The sequence below is a fragment of the Colletotrichum truncatum genome, assembly GCF_014235925.2.
Source record: "Colletotrichum truncatum strain CMES1059 chromosome Unknown Contig_0004, whole genome shotgun sequence".
Taxonomy (NCBI): domain Eukaryota; kingdom Fungi; phylum Ascomycota; class Sordariomycetes; order Glomerellales; family Glomerellaceae; genus Colletotrichum; species Colletotrichum truncatum.
This window is the reverse complement of record NW_027222401.1, coordinates 3981052-4003394: the sequence shown is the minus strand read 5'-3', so window position 1 is coordinate 4003394 and position 22343 is coordinate 3981052. Positions and strand designations below refer to the sequence as shown.

The following is a 22343-nucleotide window of genomic DNA, read 5'->3' as shown; positions in this document are numbered from 1 at the left end:
ATCACTAGAATCTGAAAAGCATCCAAGAGGACTTATACATTATACCTGTTCTAAGCATCAGAACCAACTTCAAAATGTCATCAACAAACCCCCAAGACCTCCCTCACATGAACTTCCGCTCCTTCGTGGAAGCTCTCAAAAACGACGGCGACCTCGTCGAAATCAACGAAAAATGTGACGCAAACCTCGAGGTAGGCGCCATAATCCGCAAAGTCGTCGAGAGCGATGAGCGAGCTCCCCTCTTCAACAAACTCAAGGGTCAGGACAAGGACGGCTTCTGGCGTATCCTCGGCGCGCCCAACTCCCTACGGGCCGACCCGAAGCAGAGGTACGGCCGCCTGGCGAGACACCTGGGACTCCCTCCTACTTCGAGCATGAAGGAGATCCTGGATAAGATGATCGCCGCCAAGACCGCGACCCCTATCCCCCCCGTCGTAGTAGAGTCCGGCTCGTGCAAGGAGATCCGCCTGACCCCGGATCAGTTCGACCTGACCAAGCTCCCGGCCCCTCTCCTGCATCAGTCAGATGGTGGAAAGTACATCCAGACCTACGGCATGCACGTTGTCCAGTCTCCTGATGGCAAGTGGACCAATTGGTCCATCGCCCGTGCGATGGTCCACGACAGAAACCACCTTGCCGGATTGATTATCGAGCCGCAGCACATCTGGCAGATCCACCAGATGTGGAAGAAGGAGGGCAAGGATATGCCTTGGGCCTTGGTGTTTGGAGTGCCGCCCGCGGCCATCATGGCTTCGAGCATGCCGTTGCCGGGCGGGCTCTCCGAGGCGGAGTACATCGGTTCTCTGGTCGGCACGCCACTGGAAGTGGTGAAGTGCGATACCAACGATCTCTATGTGCCGGCCAACTCCGAGATTGTGTTTGAGGGTGTTTGCTCCATAACGGAGACTGCGCCAGAGGGGCCCTTTGGCGAGATGCACGGGTGAGTCTAGGTTTTCTTGTGGAAGATTACTTGTCAATTCCAGGGCTAATGAGTGTTAGTTATGTCTTCCCTGGCGAGGCCAGACCTCAGCCAAAATACAGAGTTGATAGAATCACCCACCGCAAGGATGCAATCTTGCCTGTTTCGAACTGCGGCAGATTGACGGATGAAACGGTAAGCATTACTTCATATCGCTAAAACAAATGCTGACCAAAGAAGCACACAATGATCGGACCCCTTGCGGCTGCCGAAATCGGATTCCTTCTCAAGTCCAAGGGCGTCCCAGTCAAAGAAGCCTTCTCGCCATTCGAGTCACAAGTAACATGGGTTGCTCTCCAGATTGACACGGAGAAACTCCGTGCGATGGAGACTACGGCTAAAGATTTCTGCCAAACGATTGGTGACATCGTTTTCAACGACAAGGTGGGCTACACCATTCATCGCCTTCTCATCGTCGGAGAGGACATCGATGTGTACAACTTCAAGGATGTTATCTGGGCATTCTCCACTAGATGCCGCCCTGGGTTGGATGAGTACAACTTTGAGAACGTCCGTGGGTTCCCTTTGATTCCTTACATGTCCCATGGCAACGGTGATAAGCACAACGGAGGAAAGGTTGTGTCAGATTGCTTGCTGCCGATCGAATACATCGAGGGTAAGAATTGGGAGGCTGCAGACTTTAAGGAATCTTTTCCTGAGGAATTGCAGGCTAAGGTCCTCAGCCGATGGGAGACTTTGGGTTTCACGGACAGAAAATAGAGAAAGGGTGGGAAATGCGTAAATAGAGAAAGCATGAGATGGACAATTTTGATTAATCAATGTCAAGAATCCTGTCAGTAGAAATAAATTGTGCAAGCGACTGTCATGCCGTACTTTTGTTATCTTTATTGTCTCATTATTGGGTTTGGTTACCTCTCGCTGCATGCTAACCATCGTTTCTCTCTTTTCATGGAACACTGCTGGAAGATGGTACGGTCTGCCTCACAACAAGAGAGTATTAGACAATAACGTACATAAACGAAAGGCTAACATGATTAGGGAAAGTTTGGAGGGAATGACTCGTTGCCATTTGGAATATCGTTAGACATGATGTAATCGAACGCGCCAAGCGGAGATTGATCGAAGTTGATAGGAAAGGACCAGTCGGTTCCGTTCATGTCCCAAAAGCTGACCGGTTAGCCCAAACAAAAAGACTTTTGATAAGAAGATTTACTTACTTATCTTGTTGCATGAAGAGACCTGGATCTTGCTCGTTAACTGGCTCAGAGTTGCCATCACGAGTGTCTAAACACTGATCATTTGTGTTATTGAAACCTCTGTTACCCCCTCTTGAACTTAAATCCCGGCCTGCCAAGCGCTGAAGGGTCTGAATAGCCTTGAGTGCTTTCCTGTGTGTATCAGAGAGATGATTGGATCTGTCGTAGTCTTGGTCTCCTTCTGAAAGACTGGCAACCATCTCATCCTGGAGTGTGCGAGTCTCAGGCAAATACCTCGTTTCGCGCATTAAGCTCAGTAGAAGAACAGAGGTTAGACCATTGTGAATGAAGGCCCAAGATCGTCTGGCATGTCCAGTAATTGAACGTAAGCGTACATATGCACGAACACTGCGTCTGAGTGAATCCCGAAATCGTTCCAAGACAACCGGTCGTTCGCCCTCATCAAGTTGACGAGCACCAGCACTGGAGATGAAGGGCCGACACAGCGTAGAAATGACGAAATTCTTGTGGAGCTCAAAAGCATAGTATTCCTGTAGCTGTCGAAAGGAGGTGCCCCTCTGAGGGTTAATCAAATGTGCCGATAATGAAAGTTCGACCGAGTGTATATCTTCCAGTATTTGCAAAAGCTGGTCTGCTTTCCGTTGATGGACGGATATATATGACAACGTGACGTGGCAAAGCCAGTTCATGGCGTGCAAATACGAGAGCCCATCGCCATCGGGTGATTTAGTGAGAACAGGCAGGTCTTCTTCAAAGTCCATTTCTTGCGAAGCCGGAGAGCGGCGGAAAGCAAGCGCCAAAAGGGCATCCTGCCAGACGATGGCGAGTCTAATCCTACGGTGAGACTTCCTTGCTCCTTCTTGTATTTGAGGGACTAACTTACCTCAGGTATCTTGTTTGCTCTAGATCACCTGATGCAAAAGGCAATCGATCAGGCTTTTTATTAAGCCCTAAGCACTGGGCAAGCCGTATTGTTGTTCCTCCAAGCACCCAAGCCGCTTGAGGCTTCATGTCATTCTGTAGGGCATTTCCAAGAAGCAGCAGGGTTTGGATTGCCTGCGCCGATGGGTTTGCCAAATAGTCTGTGCATCTCAGGAGATCGAATGCGTGTGTTGCTGGGTATCATAGTTAGAAAAGTACCTGAAAGACAAGAACAAAGAGTAACAAGTAGCTTCGGCAGGAACAAGAAACCGAAAGATATTGGTTAGACTAACTATGCTTCTGAAACAGCAATGTACGTTCAGTCAATGGCATATCTGAGAACTGAGCCCCGCACGCCAGAATCGCATGCAGTAAGCAGAGCCAGCGTGGGTCTACTAGTGAACCAGGGGCTTCTCGTGGGTTAGTTGCCCTCGCATTGACGAGGGCGCATATTCGCTCTTCGATTTGGCTCAAGTTGCATGTTATTACATGAAAAGGTTGTACCCGTTGGCGGTAAACTTCAAACAGTCTGAAAGTTTCTTGGTCACTAGGCAAAGTACTGAAAGAAAGGGTAGCTGAGCCAGACATATCGCTCATGCCAAGTAATGGCAAGATGCCAGTCTCAAATGCCGACTGACGAGCAGGGTCATCTCTTGATTGTGGTGAACGCTGGCGCACCATGTTAACTGCTGAGCTATCAGCGAAGAACGATATTTCTCGACGACTGGCCGGTGCTGTTCCGGTTGTCGGTACTGCTCCATGACCGTGGGCATCTCCTGAGTCCGGAGGAGTGGCTGCATCCACGCTAGGCCTTTCGTGTGAGAGTCTCGTCGAGGCTTCAGCGTCTAAAACAGAATTCTCCCTTCCCCGATGGTTTCTCTCTGGTGACATGGAACTTGGAAGACGCGGTGTTCTTGAACGAATGCGCGATTGGGCTCTGTCGAGTGAAGTACGAGATTCATATTCGCAAAGGTCTGGATGGCCTCGTTTCTCGCAGGTTGAACACGGCTGTCCCTTGCTACACCGAACTTTTCGTTCTCGGCATGGTAAGCATGATTTAGGATTTCCACGAACGCCGTTCTGGGTTCGTTGGCGGGACCGGAGGAGCTCCTTCAGGGTACCTTGACCTCCTTTCGGAGTTCTCGGAGTATCCTGTAGTGAGCCGTCCATTGGCTCCCAGCAGGTACAAAACTCGGAGATAACGAAGGAACAAAGTGTAGTAGTTTCAATAAAAGTAGTACAATAGAGAATGCGGGATAACGATTCAGTGAATGCTTACTGGTTTAGCAGGCGAGATGAGCGTCTGATGCGGCATCACCAGATTGATCTAGGTTGGAATGACGTTGGGTGAACAAATGGGACCCACTTGGCGTCGATTTCGGGGTTCGGAGAAACTTCGACATGGACTGGCCGTGGGCGACGTAAAAATGCGAGTTGTTCTTCATGATGGAATTGGAAATTGGAGAACGAAATCGTAAGGGGAGGGCAAAAAGGTAAAAGAAAAAACCAGAATGCTAAAATTTGATTCTGAATGGGCGGCGTGTGGCGTATCGATTGCAGCTTCCCAATTCGGCTACTATTGAAGGCGCCTTCTCCCATCGTCCAATACTCACTTTCTGCACGGGATGTTGCGATCCTTCACTGCTCCTTCTTGTCTGTAGATATTTGTTACCATTAATCAACGTCTCCTAAATTTATTTAAAATGAGATATTCATTTACACGGGTATAATCAATGCAAAATAAAAAGACCTAACGGGTTGTGGCGTATCACAGCAGGCTCAGGCTTACGCCGTATTATGAATTTGAGATTTTGATGAAGCCGCGACCATGTTGACCGAGATTAACTGTCTCATTCACGCAAACCAACTGGAGTAAGTCTCGGGCGTTCACCGTCTCCAGACTTTGTGATTGCATTAAGGAAGTTGCTACCTTGACTGGTTCCTTCTTTTCTTCATAAGCGACAGGAGTGGCTTCCCTTTTTTCCTTTTGCTTTGTGTTCCTTCCTTGGTCTCTCCAATTGAAAATATGCAGACTGTCGCTGCCGTTTACTCTACTACTTTTCCCCTTGTCTTCCGCAGTTTCCAGAATTTAGGGTCTTCAACCGCTACTACTGATCTCGTCGGCCGAAGCGACAATATAACGAACCTAGACCGCCTAAAATCTACTCTGACGCAAAATGGATCGGCCAAAGGCAGGACATACCTTCCAGTCGCCGAACCCAACATCTTTCGTCACCATTTCTTACGGATCCCGTACCATCGTCATTCCTAGGCCAGCCAGCTACTCTGAATTGCGCGAGACGGCTCAAAGTCTTTTTGCAATCCCCAAGGAACTTCGATTCAGACTACTTATTCAAATCCCCTGGGCGAAAAAGGAAGCAGAACTAGCTGCTGATACGTTCGACTTGGTCACTCACGAGTCTGTCCTCAGTGTTCAACGCATTCCCAAGGTGTCAATTTGTGTGAGGCAAGGTGAGTAGAATGCGGCGGACCTCGATCAAAGTGGCATGCAACTACTGACACTTTGCTTGTGAAGCATCATCTTCCGTGGCTCCCGCCCAATACCTTACACCTTACGATGTTGGACTCGGCACGATGATGTCCCTATACATCAAGAGCCAACGTGGTTCGGGAGACACTTTTTCCTTTTGGTACAACAACACGCGCGTTTACGACACTGATACACCCGAGTCGCTGGGGATGTCGATAAACGGAGATACAATCGAAGCTCGTCTGCTGACAGGCGGTCGACAACCCGTTCGAGTTCCCTCGGAGTGGCCGCTTCTCCCGTAGGCCGTATAACTAGTCCATAACGCCTTTTTCTCGATGCCGCTACTCTGCGTGTTTCGTCGAAAACCCCAGCTATATCTGGCCATCGCTGCTTAAACTTCAATGTTACCAAGGTGGACCTAACTTGGGTGGCCTGCATCATAGTGAGAGCTGGACTTTAACTACAACTGATAATTTTGCATTGCGGCGTCAAAAGGAACGAGCGAGACAGAATCGTCATCTTCCTATTAAACCCGTGTTATTGGATAAGATCTACTCCCAGCATAATGTTTAATACATAATAATAGTAGGTAGTTTACTGCAGAAAAGACAATGGAGTTCAGTCCGACAAATACCATCAAACATTCGACTGCCACAGAAAACCACCTAAGTGAATGTCAAATTCCTCACATGCTCATTGACATACATCGGAACAAAGTCTGAAGTCAAGTACCACCCGGGCTTCTTCATAGCGTCGCTGATCCGCAACCCATTAAGCGTGAGATTCTCAAACTTGACGAACTCGATATCCCTCGTCTCGTTGTAACCCGTCATGATAGCCGTGTTAGCGTTACTCCCATTATAAACAAGATTCCTTACCGTGACATTCGAGATGCCACGACCAGGCGACGTGTTGTATTTCTGGTTGTACATGACCATCATGGTAATTAGCTGCCCCATTCGAAAATCCTCAACACGGACGTCATCAATGAGTACATCCCGGACAAGATTGCTGTCGCCAGGGTTAATGGCAATGGCGCCTTGGTAACCCATCTGGAACTCCCGGTGGTCCATAATATCAACGTTTCGGATAGTGATGTCCGACATCGTCTCGGGGTTGATGGAGTTCCCGTGGGTGCCGATATTGATAGCGTGTGCTACATCCGCCCACAAAGCAGAGTTCTGCACTGTAATGTTGGCGCTGTCGCCGTACCAGTCGTTCCGGTGGTTGTATAGCGCGATGCAGTCATCAGAGTTTCGCATGAACACACCGTCAAGAAGAACGTTCTTGCTGCTGTAGAGGTCAATCCCGTCGCCCCATTTTATGGCGCTGAAGGAGCGGAGCTTGCGGATGGTTACGCCATTGACTTCGGCGGCGTTGAATGTGTAGTGGCCCGGGTTTATGACCGTGATAGACTCGACTATTATGTCCTTTGACCATTGAGCGGAGATGGCGCCTATTGGAGCACGATAGAGAACGCCATGGCCACGGATAGATGCTGATGTGGCGTTGTCAAGGGATACTGCAGCATTGACGACAGCTCCCGCAGCCAGGTACAGGGTTTGGCCCGAGGTGATGTTAAGGGTGGCGTTGAGAGTGTGGTATCCAGGACCGTAGTAGATTACACCTAGGTCATTTTCGCTTGGGATATCTTTTGGGATATGGTTGGTAATAAGATGTAAGACGTCAAATACGGAACTGGTCGTCTGGATAACGAGGTCCTTTGGCTCGGAGAGAGTAAAGATCAAGGTGTTACCTTGAACAGCGGGTTTGAAGCCGTAGGAGTCTGGCCGGATTCGCGGGGAGGTGATGGTACCCTCATTGTACGTCACCGAAATCTCTACGCCACCGTCAAAATCGAACATGACTAGGGAGCTCGGGTGGACTTTAGCGCCTCCGGTAGTGGTGTTAATCTCGTGGAGGTTGACTAGATAGGCGGGCACGGATTGCCATTCTCCACCGGCTTCGCGAACGCGAACGGTGTAGGAGGTAGATTGCTTGACCTCCTTTGGAATGGGGGGTATCTGCAGAGCTGATGCACAACTTGCTACGGTAACGAATGCCGCAGCAATCATGAACAAATGAGCGAGCAACGCCATTGGTCGTGAATGAAAAGCAATGTTCTGCACTCGAGACTATTCACTGATTTTTGAAGCTCTCGAAGCTCTCTGATGGCTCAATTCTCCTCTCTTATATACAGCCATGCTGGAGTCATCAAGAGTCGGGTCTGGCATCCCCGCATCTTTGCAGCTAGCTCCGGCTGATCAGCTGTTGGCTATTTACCCCGGGTTCACCCCGCAAAAGCTTGAAATTCCCCGAGACCTCGCCCGCTTCCGTCAGGGCCGGGCCGGGAGTCTTACCGATCCCGGGGTGGGAGGGAAAACGAATCAAGGACGGTACAGCTTCGGTATAGCTATATAAACTCATAGATATTCTAGCAAGTTCATTAGTTACACTTAGTAATAATTGAAAACTAAAATAGATATTACAGCTGCTGTGATGCTATGGGTAGGTAAGGTGAACTGAAGAGCGCTGCATCTTCTTCTTGAACCTCACGCTCCGACTCCCATAAGTCGTTTACGCCCTATTTCGGGTCGATTTGATCGCCAGCTTATCCGCGCGACAAGAACGCTTCTTTTCCTTTGTGCTCCTCGATGACATCTGGGTCAGTGCAATAGGCAAACTGCACACCATGTCATACTGGCCAGCTTTACAAAATAGTGCCCGTCGGCCAGCTTTGCGCGATTTCCGCCATTGATAGCTATGTCACTGTGATCGATCAGAGACGGAGGAATCGAATTAGAATCGGAGTTCGACTAGAAGTTGAAAGCTGTCGTTAAAAGACCAACAGCCACACAACACTACTGGATTCTTCCGCGTGAGTTAGTACCTAACAAGCTACATCATAGTCAACTTCTTACGCACGAGCGGAAAGAAAAATCAAAACTCCACTACCTTCGGTTTCGTTATATTGTTAGTATTATACCCAAGGTACATCAAAGTGTGAGCAACGATATTCTACTTCTGTGTGATATCATGGCCACATCTAATACTTCTAGCAATTAGCTTAAATTTTACCTACATAAAGTGCAGCTGGGAAGCTGAGTCTGGTCGACGAGATTGAATCTCTTGGGGTCTGGGTCCAAAGGTTATCTCCTGTCGAGGGATGGCTCAAGGGAATCTTTGCATGGGTCTGCTCTGGTGTATACAACATGAGTCATCGCGAAATTTAGGCCGAAATGCGAATATGCGAGCATCTCGGATAACAATACTGGTTATTAGACATCAGGCAGGACAGTAAAGTAATTTGATGTTGGGGTTAGCCGAGAGACCGCCATTATGGTGTTGACGTAGGCCTACATAGCTTCAGTTAAAGCTCTCTCAGATTCATCTCATTGTTCTATCCGCGTTATTAACTGTCATTCATTGCTTAAGAGTCCGTTTAACATAAGCCACCAGTAAGTAAGGATGGTATCTGACCGCTTATGCAAATGACTTAAACTTCCCATCGTCGATGGGAAGCCCTAGCTTTGCCAGAAACTCGATTCATTTTCTTGGAGATGGACGAAAGACCTCCGAAACTGCCTCCGACTCTCCCACGGAACGGCTTCAGCAAGTAACCGCACCGGCTCAGGTCGATTAAGTTTCACAGCTTTTGTTCGTAATACGGAGTAGTGAAGACAAGGTTGTCCCAGAATGCTACATCGCAGCTCTTAATGATACTTACAAACAGAGTAATAGCGGTTGACTCAGCTCTTATCAGGGAATTAAGCACAATACCTCTCTGAATGCGGCATCCCCTGCATGATTGGGAAATTCAACAGGTCCTTTTATAAACAATTCGTTACTTCGAGGTTGTTCTCGAGAAAGGTTTCAGGCATTCGACTTGGAGCATGCAAATGGCCCTCTAGTTTATGGGAAATTTGGAGTCTGGGACGACCTCCAGAACGTGGTCAAACTAACTACTGTTTCGTACTCATAAAATGCCTCATTGCCTCATTCTCAGCTTCGCTTTTTGCCAAAAGTAATCTCAGTTCGTCTCTCTCCTTGATAGTGTCCCGGAGTGCCTGCTCTAACTCCTCAATACGGTCTGTCTTTTTCTGACGATATTTTCGGGCTGCAACGGTATTACGCTGGCGTTTCAGCAATAATTCTGTAGTTTCGTCTCGGTTCTTGAGCGATCCCTTTGGGGGAGCCTGGGATTCCGTATCAGGATTCGATTTCGAGCCGGCTGAGAAGGATGGAATGGCTGAAGTAAGAAGGATGCTGTTGGAAGAGGCAACTTCGGTAAGAGAGGGTGGACCGGGTGTGAGTAAAGGTTCAGACGGGCTTTGAAGAGGCATCAAATCTGTCCAACGTCAGAAGAGCTGTTGTTTTAGTGAATGGGAGGAGTTGGATACTTGGCCGGGGGGCAAATTCTTGCATCACATGAACTGGTTCTGTATTTGGGCCATGTTCTTGTGGGTTCCATGTCTCTTCCTCCCACAAAATGGCCTGTTGCACTGTAGAATCCTCGGCGACTGGTTGGTTGTAAAAAGAATATTGTTCTGACAGTGGCCACCGAGCGTTATCCATGAGACTTGCTACGGGCACCTCGTAGCCAGCCTCCTCGGGCAAATTAGCTGGGTTAAGAGACGGCAAATCCGATGATAAAACGGCCAGACTGGAGCCCGACGGCAGACGTGCGGGAGATTGTGAATCCGTTACACATCGCGGATATCGTGGTTGCAGAGTTAAAGTGGCCTCGTAGAGGCCGAAAGGAGTGCTGAGAATCGAGAGGACGAAAGCGTGCGAGGAGTCCTGCGTCGATGATCAAGAGATGTGGGTTTGCCGGGAAGGCCGACTTGGAGGAGCTCAGGGGCTTACAGGTATAGGTGGCCTTGAGCACATTTGGTTGCCCTGAGCTGATGGCAATGTCACGTGCGAAAACTGTGACCATGTTGTGTAATGATCGCTATAAATGGGCACTAAAGATTCTTCGGACCAGGAATTAAACCAATGAACACAAATTACAGCGTGCTCTTGTCCTTGTCCTGCTACGTAAAGACCGAATCGCTCGTAATGGCGTTGGTAACTCACCCATCCGCCCATCACCGCATCTCGTGTGAGATCATCGTTGCCGGACAAATTCTAAACCAAACACTAGTCATTACCGTTTCTCGTAGGTCTAACACTACAATATGAGACAAAGCGAGGCCGCGAGCATACCGGAAAGAGGTATGATGCATTTTAGGGTATCGTGTGTCAAGGATCGTGGCTGACGTGTGAAGCATTGCCAGGTGAGACCATTGACTACATAGATCTGTCTTCTCATCCATTCACTTCAAAGCTCAAAAGAAGAAAAAGCATCATGGCGAGATAGCTCAAGACGAAATGATCGTTATAGTTACAAATAGGACAACTTCCGATTGCCAACATATGTGCTTGTTGTCGGATTAGACGGCTTTAGGAAACGGTACGGGAATAGTAACTGGGAGATCTGTAGGCTAAGACATTTTCATTCCAGATCCACGATTTCTACTGTTTTCTATTGACTACCGACAAGCAATAAATACATCTTCACAAGAGGAACACAGCCATTCGCATGTAATGAAACTTTTTTTGTGTCTACCAAACTACCTAGTCGACCTGTAATTTTGTCTCTAAATAAGCTGGCCGTGAAAGAAGCGCCTAAAAGTAGCATCTGGATGACAGACCACATACCATTGCAGATTTCTATTACAAGGTAAAATAAATACGGCTTCAGTTTGTATTCGTCATGAGGAGAAGCAGATTCAATGTACTTGATTCCTCGCAGCAGTGGGTGGCATTTATGCAGTTAGCAATGCGAATAGTTTGACAATCGATGCGAAGGCCTCGGACTTTCGCTCCATCATGTGTTAAAAATTAATATTGTATCAGAATGACTCATCGTGGTTCATCATGAGTTACGTTTCACATTGCATTGTTGACCACCGGCCACCAGCCGAGCGCGCTAGAAAACTCGGAGAGTCTCAACTAGGCTTAGCCCAGAGACACTCGGAGAAGTAGGTTTGATAAGGGCCTGCAAGCTCAAATGGCTGAAAAGCTAGTCCAGTTGTGCATCACATATTTTCGTCTCTCTGGCGCATCTGCCTCACTAACAATCCACTGCCTACTATATATGACAACAGTTTGCTATAGCACAAAAGACTGACAACGATGAACGACTGAATTCTCACGCTGATGCCACAATGGACAAGCACTTGGACATATTTGGGCAACAGCCATTCTTTACTATCAACATTCAGTTATCCTTTTGCTTCGATGTACCGGATCCCTCCTTGTACCCTGCAATCACAAAATTGTTAGCCTCTGGTCTGGAGAGACTGTGCACTAGCTTCCCATGGCTTGCTTCTGATGTCACCAATGAAGGATCAGGTAACGGTAATTCGGGCATCTTCACATTCACAACACCAGAGGACGCTCATCGTCTTATCGTCAAGGACCATCGACATGACTCCTCAGTTCCGACGATGGAGGCTCTTCGGCTGGCCAATTTTCCTATGAGCATGCTCGATGAAGCCGCAATTGCTCCACGTAAAATATTTCCAGACATTCCAAGTCCAGCCCCAGCTTTCCTTGTGCAGGCAAATTTCATAGACGCGGGCCTTATCCTCACCTTTGTCGCTCAACACAACACAATGGACATGACTGGTCTAGGCCACGTCGTTCATCTTTTTTCAAAAGCTTGCCATGGAGAAGAGTTTAGCGAAAAAGAAGTATTGACCGGCAACATAGCCCGAAGAAACATTGTTCCGTTACTTGGCAACTCATACACACCAGGTCCCGAGCTTGATCGTTACATTGTCAAGCCTAGGGTGTCTCTCGGCGCTCCTGGTCAACCACCTGCGTCAGCTCCGCAATGTGTTTGGGCCTATTTCTTCTTCCCACCAGAATCTTTGGCGAGTCTAAAGTCGCAAGCTTTGGAGTCACTCACACAATCTTCTTTCGTCTCTACCGATGATGCTCTCACCGCCTTTCTATGGAAGTCAATATCCCGCGCTCGCCTTTATCGCTTGCCTTCAGAGGTATCTTCGACTGTAATGCGAGCTATGAACGTACGGCAGCATCTCGGCATCCCTTCAACCTATCCTGGACCTATTCAAAGCAACGTGTACAGCAAATTCACCCTTCAAAGGGTCGTCGAAGAATCTCTTAGCTTTCTAGCATCGAACCTTCGCTCAGCCCTGGCCCCGACGCACTCTGATTTGGGAGATCACACTCGGGCTATTGCGACATTTCTCAGTCGTGCAAAAGACAAGTCTGTTTTTTCTTTTGGGGCGGAACTCGATCTGTCAGCAGACGTTATAATCAGCTCATGGGCGAAGGTAAACTGTGCTGAGATTGATTTCAATCTGGGACTGGGATTCCCCAAGGCTGTGCGGAAACCGCGGTGTAATACAGTGGAAGGTCTGACATTTATAATGCCTAAATCTCGTGATGGTGGAATTATGGTAGCGGCATGTTTGCGAGATGAGGACATGAAAATGCTTAGAGCCGATGAGAATTTTACCTCATTGGGAACATATGTTGGCTAGGTAGTTTATATATCTTCTCCCTCAAAGTGTTAGCCAAGAATGGATAAATGGTTTAATTACCACGGTCCTGGTGTAAAGAATGTCAGTCACGGATTTTTCTGCCACCGTCCCATCTCATGGCACGTCCGCCGCGTGTTAACGCTGTCTGAAAGAAGCCTGAATACCAAACTGCAAAACTGGTAGTGACCTCTACCTTCATTCGCCATCGTCATTGCCCTTACTGTCCCTGCATGAAGGACATGGCTTCAGTTGATGAGGATCATGGAGATCATAACTAAATCATATGAGCTCTAACATTTGCTTTCTTTAACTGTCATGGGTGTGACGGGAAGAAAAATCTCTTGCTCGCTTACATACATCAGACTTACTTTGGGCTCGGACTCCTCGGCATGTATGAGAGCTTCGAATCCAACAGATCAGGAACTCGGTCTTCCGCGGGCGTTTCCCCATAGAGCACCCACAGAACATCTGTTCCGGAAGTTCCTTAGCGTGCTATTTTTTTTTTTTTTTACCAAACCGTGTTGTTCCTGTACCACTCTATATATCGCCTTTATCTAATTACGATCGCTGCATAGTTTACTAATCATAGGGTTGAGCGGATGAAACTGGGAGCAGAGGCAGCACAGACAGTAGATTATGTCAAGTCACTTACTGGGGAGCCTACCAACACCCTGGAAGACATACTATAGCCCCTGCAACTGACAGAGACAACGGGCTTGGCCCAGGGATTTCAGTTCGGCACATTTCTCACTACAGGCAGCTTAGTCACTACCATAATCGGCGCTACGAAAACAATCGGCAACGCGAGTGCTAAGCTTTCATGAGCCACCACGGACGCAATCACCAAATCCCAAATGCCACTGGAGTAAGTTGTTTACTCCTTCGTACTCATATCCTTTTGCTGCACTATGTAATATGTCCGTAGAACAGTGGACATCGGCAGGGATTTGCCACCATGAATACAATAGCTGCAGCGGTTATACTATAAGCGGGCAGCATTCTTTACAGCTTCACAAGCATGAACTGCCATGGGCGCTTGAAGGTTCTTAGCAGGTCATGATCTATCTATCTTTTGATTTGACTTTCTTGACCGGGAAAGACATGTTTCGTTTTAGCCAAGTCCCTATATGCCCAGTTTTGGTCCTTTAAGGCATGTAAAGCACTGAGTGGGTCAATAGAAATGCTGGCCGCTCGGTGGAACTGCTGCGGCTCATCTTTAACAAGCATTCTCTAACGCTGGTACACCGTAAACAAGGCTATCGTTCCACATAAGTAAAGACTTGACCGCGATTACGAGTTGATCCCCGATGTTTGGTTGCGACTCATGAAGCAAGTTCATGTTACCGGGCTCTTAGTTCCTCCCGATTCGCCGCTGACTAACCACACCGAACACCTCTCTAAGTGGTCTACAACATGAATTCATAAAGGCCGTGAAGTATTTGAATACCTCGATTGAATTCCTTTCATTCTTCACCAGAGCAGTAATTTGTAAACGTTCTTTCTCAAAATACCAAACACCCCAGCAATCATGACAATCGTCGAAAAAAACACCATCACCATTGATGGCGTGACCCAGGGTAGCCAGACCGGCATCCAAGTCATTGTAGTCGGTGCTGGTATCGGTGGTCTTATGACAGCATTGGAGTGCTGGAGAAAAGGACATAAAGTTATCGTTCTCGAAAAGGCCGAGGAGCTATCCGTCATGGGTATGTGAGAAGTCTTCCGTAAGCAGTGTCACCAGACTATGCCGCTCACTGTACATCACTCTTAGGGGACGTTATTGTCATTGGGCCATCTGCTTGGGTTACGATTGACAAATATCCAAGTATGGCGGACGACTATGAAAAATTGAAACATGACGTTCTCTTCAGCTTCAAAAGTCAGCAGGGCGAGCTTCTGCTTGGGCCGCAGGAGATTGAATGGAACTGGCCCGGGGTGGCGCAACACGCCAGCCATCCTCGAAGAATTGCAGGCATAACAAGCAGACGAGATATCGCCGAAATGTTATACAACCAAGTGCGGAGACTTGGTATCGAAGCGAAGTTCAGCACTCATATTGTACAGTTTGCAGAGAACAACGATGAAGGAGTTGCGATTGCCAGGAGCTCAGATGGGCATGAGTTCATTGGAGATGTTGTCGTCGCTGCTGATGGATTAGGTACCAAATCTCATGCCGTCGTGCTCGGCCAGGAAGTCAAGGCTATAGCGAGCGGATACGTCTGTGTGAGGGGTTCTTTTCCAACTGCAGCTGTTCAAGGCGTGGCTTCAGTTCAAGCTTTGCTCCCGAAAGCTGGAGAGCGGCCTAAGATACTTGCTTATACTGGGTTGGTACTGGTACCCTTCGGTCTTGGCCTTTAGTAACATTGGGCGCACAGAGTCGGAACGCATCTCATCCTTACTTTGACGCATAAAACAATCTGCGTTGCGCTCACATCTGAAGTAAGTCTGTTCTTTGTATGGACCCTCAGCCCTAACAGTTACTAGGACGATGGAACAGCCGAAGAATCGTGGTCAAAAACGATCTCTGGTTCAACGATAGCCAATCGTCTGTCGACGGCTGACTGGGACCCTGCAGTTGTCGATTGCTTCAAGAACGCACCTGATGGTCACATTGTGTCTTGGAAACTGTGTTGGCGTGACCCCCAGCCCAAGTGGACCTCCGCTGGATCACGGATCATCCAGCTAGGCGATAGCGCCCACAGCTTCCTACCCACATCTGCCAATGGCGGTACAATGGCTGCTGAGGACGCCTTATCTCTTGCAGAATGTCTGAGGATTTCAGGTAAATCCAAGGTGCCTTTGGCCACAAAGGTTCATGAAGCACTGCGGTAAGTCACCAAAAGGTTTAGTGAAATATGTTTGGCCCACAGAAACTGACTCTTCTACAGCTATCAGCGCGTTTCTCTGGTTCAAAAAACGGGATTCGTCAACCGACGGGAAATGCATCGCGACATGAAAACAATAACTCAGGATGGAAACAGGCCAATGCTGCAAGGCAAATGGATATGGACGCACAACCCTGAGCTATACGCGACCAATAACTATGAAGCTGCAAAGTCTGCCATTGAAGCTGGTGGCCAATTCAAAAACACCAACCTTCCGCCAGGTCATATATGGGAACCGTGGACGATGAGCCAGGAGTTGGAAAAGGAGGCCTCTGGTGTTTTTGTTCAAGACCTCAAAACCAATGGGGATTGGGGAGTTCTTGCATAAACTGAGTTGTGTTGAGATTATAGCCCCCGCACCACATAAGGGGATTGATATCAATTCCAGACTAGAGCAGTGTACCTAAGATAGTTTTCATTTTAGGAGTAACACCCAAAAGCCCTGATTGATGCCTCAGGGGCACGTCTTCATCCGTTACGTCGAGCCTGTTATGCTAGAACTCAACCAGTGACACACAACTGACAAGTCTTGGACATGCGATGCTGTTACCTCCGCATCTCAGACGTGCTAGGCATAAGCTACTCGGACTCCCTCTGAAGCATGCAAATCTTCCCGAAAGCCCGCGCGTCAAGGCCATCGGCTTCACAGCCGAGTCTCTAGTAGAACCTCGTGTGAGGCTCTACGTACGTTTGTTGGTCGTGCGGTGAGAGCTTCCCGTGATGTTTCACTAGAATGCGAACTGAAGATTACAGTCGGATGCTGAGTCTTGAAGCATTGTCTCAACTCTATGAGACGCCGTTAGGCTGTCATAGACTTATCATTATGGAGCAGGGCAAAGCTTTCCTTCTTTCACTAGTAAGCAACAGGTTGGAGAGTGTAAGCTTCAAAAGCTCAGAACCTTAGACAAGATAATTCACGTGTTTACTTTTGCGCCCCGAAAGATCCATACGCCCTCTGAAGCTTGGTTCTCCTAAATCGCCCTTAAAGGTCAAGGTACTATTGGGCAGCTGAGACTTAAGATTGCCTTTTGTCACCAGGTGGTCTGACATGTGCAGCCCAAATTAATGAAGACTATCGGGGTACGAATAACTGAAACTCCCTTCTCGATGTATTGTCCTCGGTGAATGATTGTTCCATGCATACGCGACTCAGTGCTCTTTGTGACTGGAGTGCCATTCGAGCAACGAAAACGAAGGGGAAGAGGGCATAAAACCTATATAGTTGTGAATCGATCGATATCGGGTTCCATGAGAAATACACCGACATTTTTCAGGCCTCATTAAAACAATGACCGTGACCATGAATCGAAGGATCTATTCCAATTATCCTCAATATTGACTGTATCATACGCCCGCTCATGGCATGATATCTTATTGAAGGCGCCTCAATTCGAGATGCAGCTCGCTTGGCTGTACTGATGTCTGTAAGGGAATTTGGCCTGTTCCTGTGGTTATTAAGGAGGATAAATTCTTTTCCAATTGGCCTTTTTTGATATCAACCTGGTCTTGGCAAGGCACCGGCTGGACCTATGCTTTTTTACCTTTGGAACTCCCTTGCGCCCATCTCCACATGGTTAAGGTAATTTCAATTCCGGTGCTGCCGGGCATGGGATATTTTCGCAACTTCTTTCGTCATAACGGAGCTTTTTGGGCTCGCAGAACTAATACTGCGTTAGTACAGTTCATGTCATGACCAGTTCATCGCGAAAACCTACCGCATTAAACGATAACCATACCATGCACCATCTTTGAGCATTGAAGGAACAATTTGATTGGAAAGCTAACTGTTGGTTAAGTGCACTACGACGCTAGCCGCGCGGTTGTGACAGTATTCTATTCCTCTCCCCACCTGGGACGCTGCGGAGTATCCAAGGACCATGCCTGTTGCCGAAGTGTTAGTTCCAACTCTAAACAACGAGAACAATATGACCCCTGCTGCCCGTTGAAGCCTTGTGTCACGCAGTCAATTTGCCCACCACTTATGGGGTAAAAAAAGATGCTTCCATTCATTAGAGACTGTCTAGGGGTTATTGGGTTGATTATATAACCGTCTATTCGGTAATTACCGATTTGAAGGTTTTCATGCACAAAATGACATCCCCGTTAGTTTTATATGGGAAACAATAGCCGGGTGCATGGGTTGAATGCATGCCCCGATATATGCAGTGGTCCGTGTGACACACCCCCTCAGAGAGGCAACCTGTTGTAGGTTGATTCTCTGTATTCTCATTCAAATACAGAAATGATACTATTCAGAACTCCGTATACTTACTACCAAATTCCAGATTCATACTGCGTTCTTCTCGATCAAATGTTCAATATTCATTGCAGCAATCCATTTGTGACTGTATTGGTGTTTGATCGCTTCACTGTAATTCTTTGGAACTGGTGGAAGTGTCTTTTGGTGTGGATTGCCTAAATCATCTGCTGATGCATCCCATTGATCTCTTCCTTTTACTGTATCCGTAGATTGCAGTGTGAAGTGGGATTCTCTTGCTCTTCTCAGTCTTTGTGATGATCTTGTTGCTTCTGGTGGCTGTTGATTTGTTTGACCAAGAGGGGCTGATCGATTGTAGATGTTGTGATTTCTGCTGCCACGAGGTCTTCCCCTTCTCGCTATGTTTGGGATTACTGTGGAGGAATCTTGTGGTATGATTTCTTCTGGTTCCAATTCTATGACTGGTGTCTGTTGTAGTTCGAGTCGGTCTGTTGAGGTTTCCTCTATGGTCTCACTTTGATCCGATTGTTCTGGAGTTGGCGATACTTCTGGAGTTTCTGGAGTCTCCCTCACCCCCTCAGTTGTTTGAGAATCTGACAGCTGTACTGTTGGTGATAGAGAAGTGGGTGTAGGTAATTGAAAATCCCCTGATTCTTTCTCCTGCATCGGTGTTGCCGGTGTTGTTTCTTGAGCGGCTGGATTCGAGGCGGGTAGTGGCCCGGTAATATTATCGCTGAAATCTTCTCCATCCCAGCCAGCTGTGTCTAGGTCTTGTTCAATTGGATTTGTGAATGGGATATCCATTTCTGTGAACTGGAATTCAAGTTCCATTTGGCTTAACTTGCTGGTATCCTCAATCCTTGGATCATACAGCGTGTTTTCGTCGAAAGTAACGTCTCTAGTTCTCATGACTTTTCCTATTGCTGGGATCCAGATTCTGTAGATATTTGTGCTGTCATAACCACATAGATAGCCAATATGAGCTCTTGGCGCAGTTTTGTTTGACTTTTCTATTCCTCTCTTGTAGTTTTGTGTCAAGGGGTAAGCTCTGCAGCCATATCGCCTCAAGTGTGCTAGTTGTGGCTTTTCAGCCCTCTTGTGGGTAGACTGTTGATGAGAGTTCAGCCAAGTGTTGACCAACCCCAATGGTGTCTGCCACTTGTGGCGTCTTCGAGGCAATCTGTTTGACAGATAAACTGCTGCTTTTGCCAGCTCTGGTGCCATCAATTCAGGAAAGCGAGATTGAAATCGAAGTGCTCTCATGATCATAAACACAGCACCTCCAGCTCTTTCTGCTGGGTTTTGAGCACCAGTGTACTCAGCTGATCTTTCAATCATATATCCATTCACAGCTGCCCATAGTTCAAACGCATTGCGTAAAGCAACCTCCCAATCTAGGCGTAGAATAGAGATTTTGATAAAGCACTGTCTCTCGAGGTATGCTGCTAATTCTGTCATAGCTTGTAGTCCCTCCTTTCGAGTACGAAGAGTTCTTATCCAGAAGAACCCTGACCAGCCATCGCTGACCAGCAGGATCACCTTCTCCCCATTGTATGCTTTGCTAAGTGTAAAGAAGTCGAGAGATAGATAATCTCCTACAGCAGTTGGCCAATGGTCTGGGTTTCTGCGGGAAATTTGGCGAGTTGCCTTCCCAACAGCACAGGCATCACATTCCACTTTTGTGATTCCTTTTATCTGTATCCCAAGAGCTGTTTTAAGTAGCTGTTCCAGTCCCTCAGCGCCTGGATGACCAAGTCTCTCATGCCACAACTTGGCTTCTGCTGATGATGTTGGGAGTGGTTGTCTTGTTGACTGAAAACCTTTGGTTGGTTTCCTTTCTACGGTTGGGCTGAATCTCACAGTCTTCTCGGTATTGCTGAACGAGGTATTGTTCAGCAGAGCTGGGCCAGCTTCAATAATGTATTGACCATATCGGTTTGGTGTTTTGAATAGAAGTCTGCCTTTTGAGTCGATAAGACCCGGTATTCCTGTTGTAAAGATGATCCCTTTTTGCTTCAGCGGTTCTGTCCCAAGGAGCGATGTTGGGTATCCAGGCACAAGCCATACATTTCTGACTTTGATCTCCTTGTTGTTGGATTTGCCGCCTTGGTTTGGTTTGATGATCATTGTGCCTTTCGCAATTGCATGTACATCTCCTCCTCCAGAGGTGAAGTCTTTTGTGACTGTGTAGTCGAGATCATGAAGTCTTGAGGAGTCGTTGCAGATGTGGAATCCTGTTCCTGAGTCTACTATCACACTGTCTGACAGTGGGAATCCTGAATAGAGACTTGCTTCTCCTTGATTGACGATAGTGACGAAAGATGAGAGTGATCCTTCTCCATCAGACACTTCTTGAGTATAGTGGGATGATGATTGTGTAGTGTTTCTCCAGTTTGAGGAAGATGTTGCTCGATCTGGGGACTTTTGAGACTGCTGATCGCTTGCCCCTTTTCGTAGTTTTTCAACTATTCTCTTTAAGTGTGGTTTCTTCTGGAGATACTCATTCAATCTTTCCAGTGCTTTCTTATTTTCTGGATTATCTTCATGATAGTTTGGGCCTCGCTTCTTAGGGTTGGCATGTTTGCAATCAACAAATCGGTGACTTTCGTTTGGGCAAGCTGCACACTTTTGCTCTCGTTTTGCCCCCTGTTTTATTCCTTGTTCGTTTTCTCCTTGCCAAGTAGCGAAACTCGTGTCTTTTAATGGAGCAGCATTCAGCCAGTCTGGGTGGAAAGTTCTCACCCAACTGCGGAAATCGTTAGCTTGCTCAATTCCAGCAGTCTTGCTGATCGAACTGTAGGTTGGGTCATCCTTGTATCGCTTTGTGAAGTCGTAAGAGGCAGATGTGTAGTAATCTGGTGCAATTTGCTTGACTGCTTTCAAGAACTCAGAGACTTGAGTAACTGGATCGCTGAGAGCAGGGATTCCGATTGTTTGGGCTTCATCCATGATTTCTCGATAGATTATGAGCCATCCTCCAAGTTTTGCTCTTTTGATTGATAGCATATGCTTGTTATATCTTTCCAATACCATTTGTTGTCTCCCAAAGTTGTCTGGCGCTAGCTGTTTTTCAAGAGCTTTTATGATATCCCTGACTGTTTGCTCCTTGCTGACTTGGCTGATATAAGTGGCTGCTACAGTGTTCATGATCCAACTGTGAATTTCTAGAAGACTTCGCCGAACCTGGTTGTATTGGTCTTTTTCTTCTTGATAGATAGCTTTTCCATAGCTGATAACGTTGCTATAGTTTGCTCGTTCTTCTTGTCTGAGGTCTTTTGGGTCTGGGAATTCCAATCTTGGCTTAGTATTAATCTTGGTTCCTTTTGGATTCACATAGTCCCAGACTTCATGAACGTTTGCCAGCATCTGTAAGTTGTTGAACCAGTGGTTCCAGTCGCTGTCAGTCTGTAGCCGCTGTGTGTATTTTGCAGTTTCCGTAGTTGAATTCATGATCTCTCTTGAAAAGAGAACTGGTCTCTCTCTTCTGATCGTTGTGCAGTTGATTTTTCGCCGTGGCCAAGATTGAGTTCGTGACTAGACACTTCTTGTTTCAAGTTGGTGATTTTGTCGATTGTTGCCTAGAGGTTTGAGGGTATATAGCCAATCTCAACGCCTCAATTCTCAACAAAACGCAAGACGCCCCCCTTGTCTAATGAACCTGCCGTTTAGTGTAGTTGGTCTAGCCACCCAACTTGTAGCTATTCGCAAGGACCGTAAGACTGGCAAGCTCCCCTTCGTGGGTTCAATTCAGGGTTGTGGAGTTTTCGCAATTTGTAAAAAGTCTTATCGGTTCCGTTACACGAAGACTATAAAGTGAACCACCTGTTCGTCTTATCTGCCCGAAGCTTTCAGAGACATAAAATGAGCAACTAGGTGTCTCTTCCGTTTCGTAATTCCAACCCTCCTGGCTGCGTATCCGTGGTATGGTCGAGCATGAACTTATATAAGGTTCAAGTTAAGAGTCCTGGGTTCAACTCCTCAGATGTGGTAAGTCCCCCTGAGTTGAGATGAACTTTTTGTGATTTTTTTGATAAGTGTTGATGATATGAATTGATGACCAGAAGTTCTTTTGTGATTGAATGTTTCAACACTTCAACGTTCAGCCTTGTGTG

The 22343-nt window shown here is 47.3% G+C and overlaps 6 protein-coding genes across 6 annotated transcripts; 3 read left to right on the top strand and 3 right to left on the bottom strand.

Moving 5' to 3' along the window:
- Positions 1-74: 74 nt before the first annotated feature.
- On the top strand, positions 75-1699 carry CTRU02_207854 (3-octaprenyl-4-hydroxybenzoate carboxy-lyase-like protein; the record flags this gene model as incomplete). The annotated part of the gene is made up of 3 exons (XM_070204970.1): positions 75-940; positions 976-1114; positions 1160-1699. The coding sequence occupies 3 exons, from the start codon at positions 75-77 to the stop codon at positions 1697-1699; spliced, it is 1545 nt and encodes a 514-aa protein (XP_070061503.1).
- A 454-nt stretch (positions 1700-2153) lies between these two features.
- On the bottom strand, positions 2154-4248 carry CTRU02_207853 (fungal specific transcription factor; the record flags this gene model as incomplete). The annotated part of the gene is made up of 3 exons (XM_036733794.2): positions 2154-2985; positions 3041-3272; positions 3372-4248. The coding sequence occupies 3 exons, from the start codon at positions 4246-4248 to the stop codon at positions 2154-2156; spliced, it is 1941 nt and encodes a 646-aa protein (XP_036574468.2).
- A 1986-nt stretch (positions 4249-6234) lies between these two features.
- On the bottom strand, positions 6235-7668 carry CTRU02_207852 (uncharacterized protein; the record flags this gene model as incomplete). The annotated part of the gene is made up of 1 exon (XM_036733795.1): positions 6235-7668. One exon carries the CDS (start codon positions 7666-7668, stop codon positions 6235-6237), a length of 1434 nt encoding a protein of 477 aa, XP_036574469.1.
- A 4113-nt stretch (positions 7669-11781) lies between these two features.
- Positions 11782-13128, top strand: CTRU02_207851 (trichothecene 3-O-acetyltransferase; the record flags this gene model as incomplete). The annotated part of the gene is made up of 1 exon (XM_036733796.1): positions 11782-13128. One exon carries the CDS (start codon positions 11782-11784, stop codon positions 13126-13128), a length of 1347 nt encoding a protein of 448 aa, XP_036574470.1.
- A 1528-nt stretch (positions 13129-14656) lies between these two features.
- CTRU02_207850 (FAD-binding domain protein) lies at positions 14657-16341 on the top strand (the record flags this gene model as incomplete). Its single annotated transcript, XM_036733797.1, has 5 exons — positions 14657-14834; positions 14900-15452; positions 15504-15567; positions 15613-15956; positions 16017-16341. 5 exons carry the CDS (start codon positions 14657-14659, stop codon positions 16339-16341), a joined length of 1464 nt encoding a protein of 487 aa, XP_036574471.1.
- A 1959-nt stretch (positions 16342-18300) lies between these two features.
- On the bottom strand, positions 18301-21681 carry CTRU02_207849 (reverse transcriptase domain protein; the record flags this gene model as incomplete). The annotated part of the gene is made up of 1 exon (XM_036733798.1): positions 18301-21681. One exon carries the CDS (start codon positions 21679-21681, stop codon positions 18301-18303), a length of 3381 nt encoding a protein of 1126 aa, XP_036574472.1.
- Positions 21682-22343: the final 662 nt, after the last annotated feature.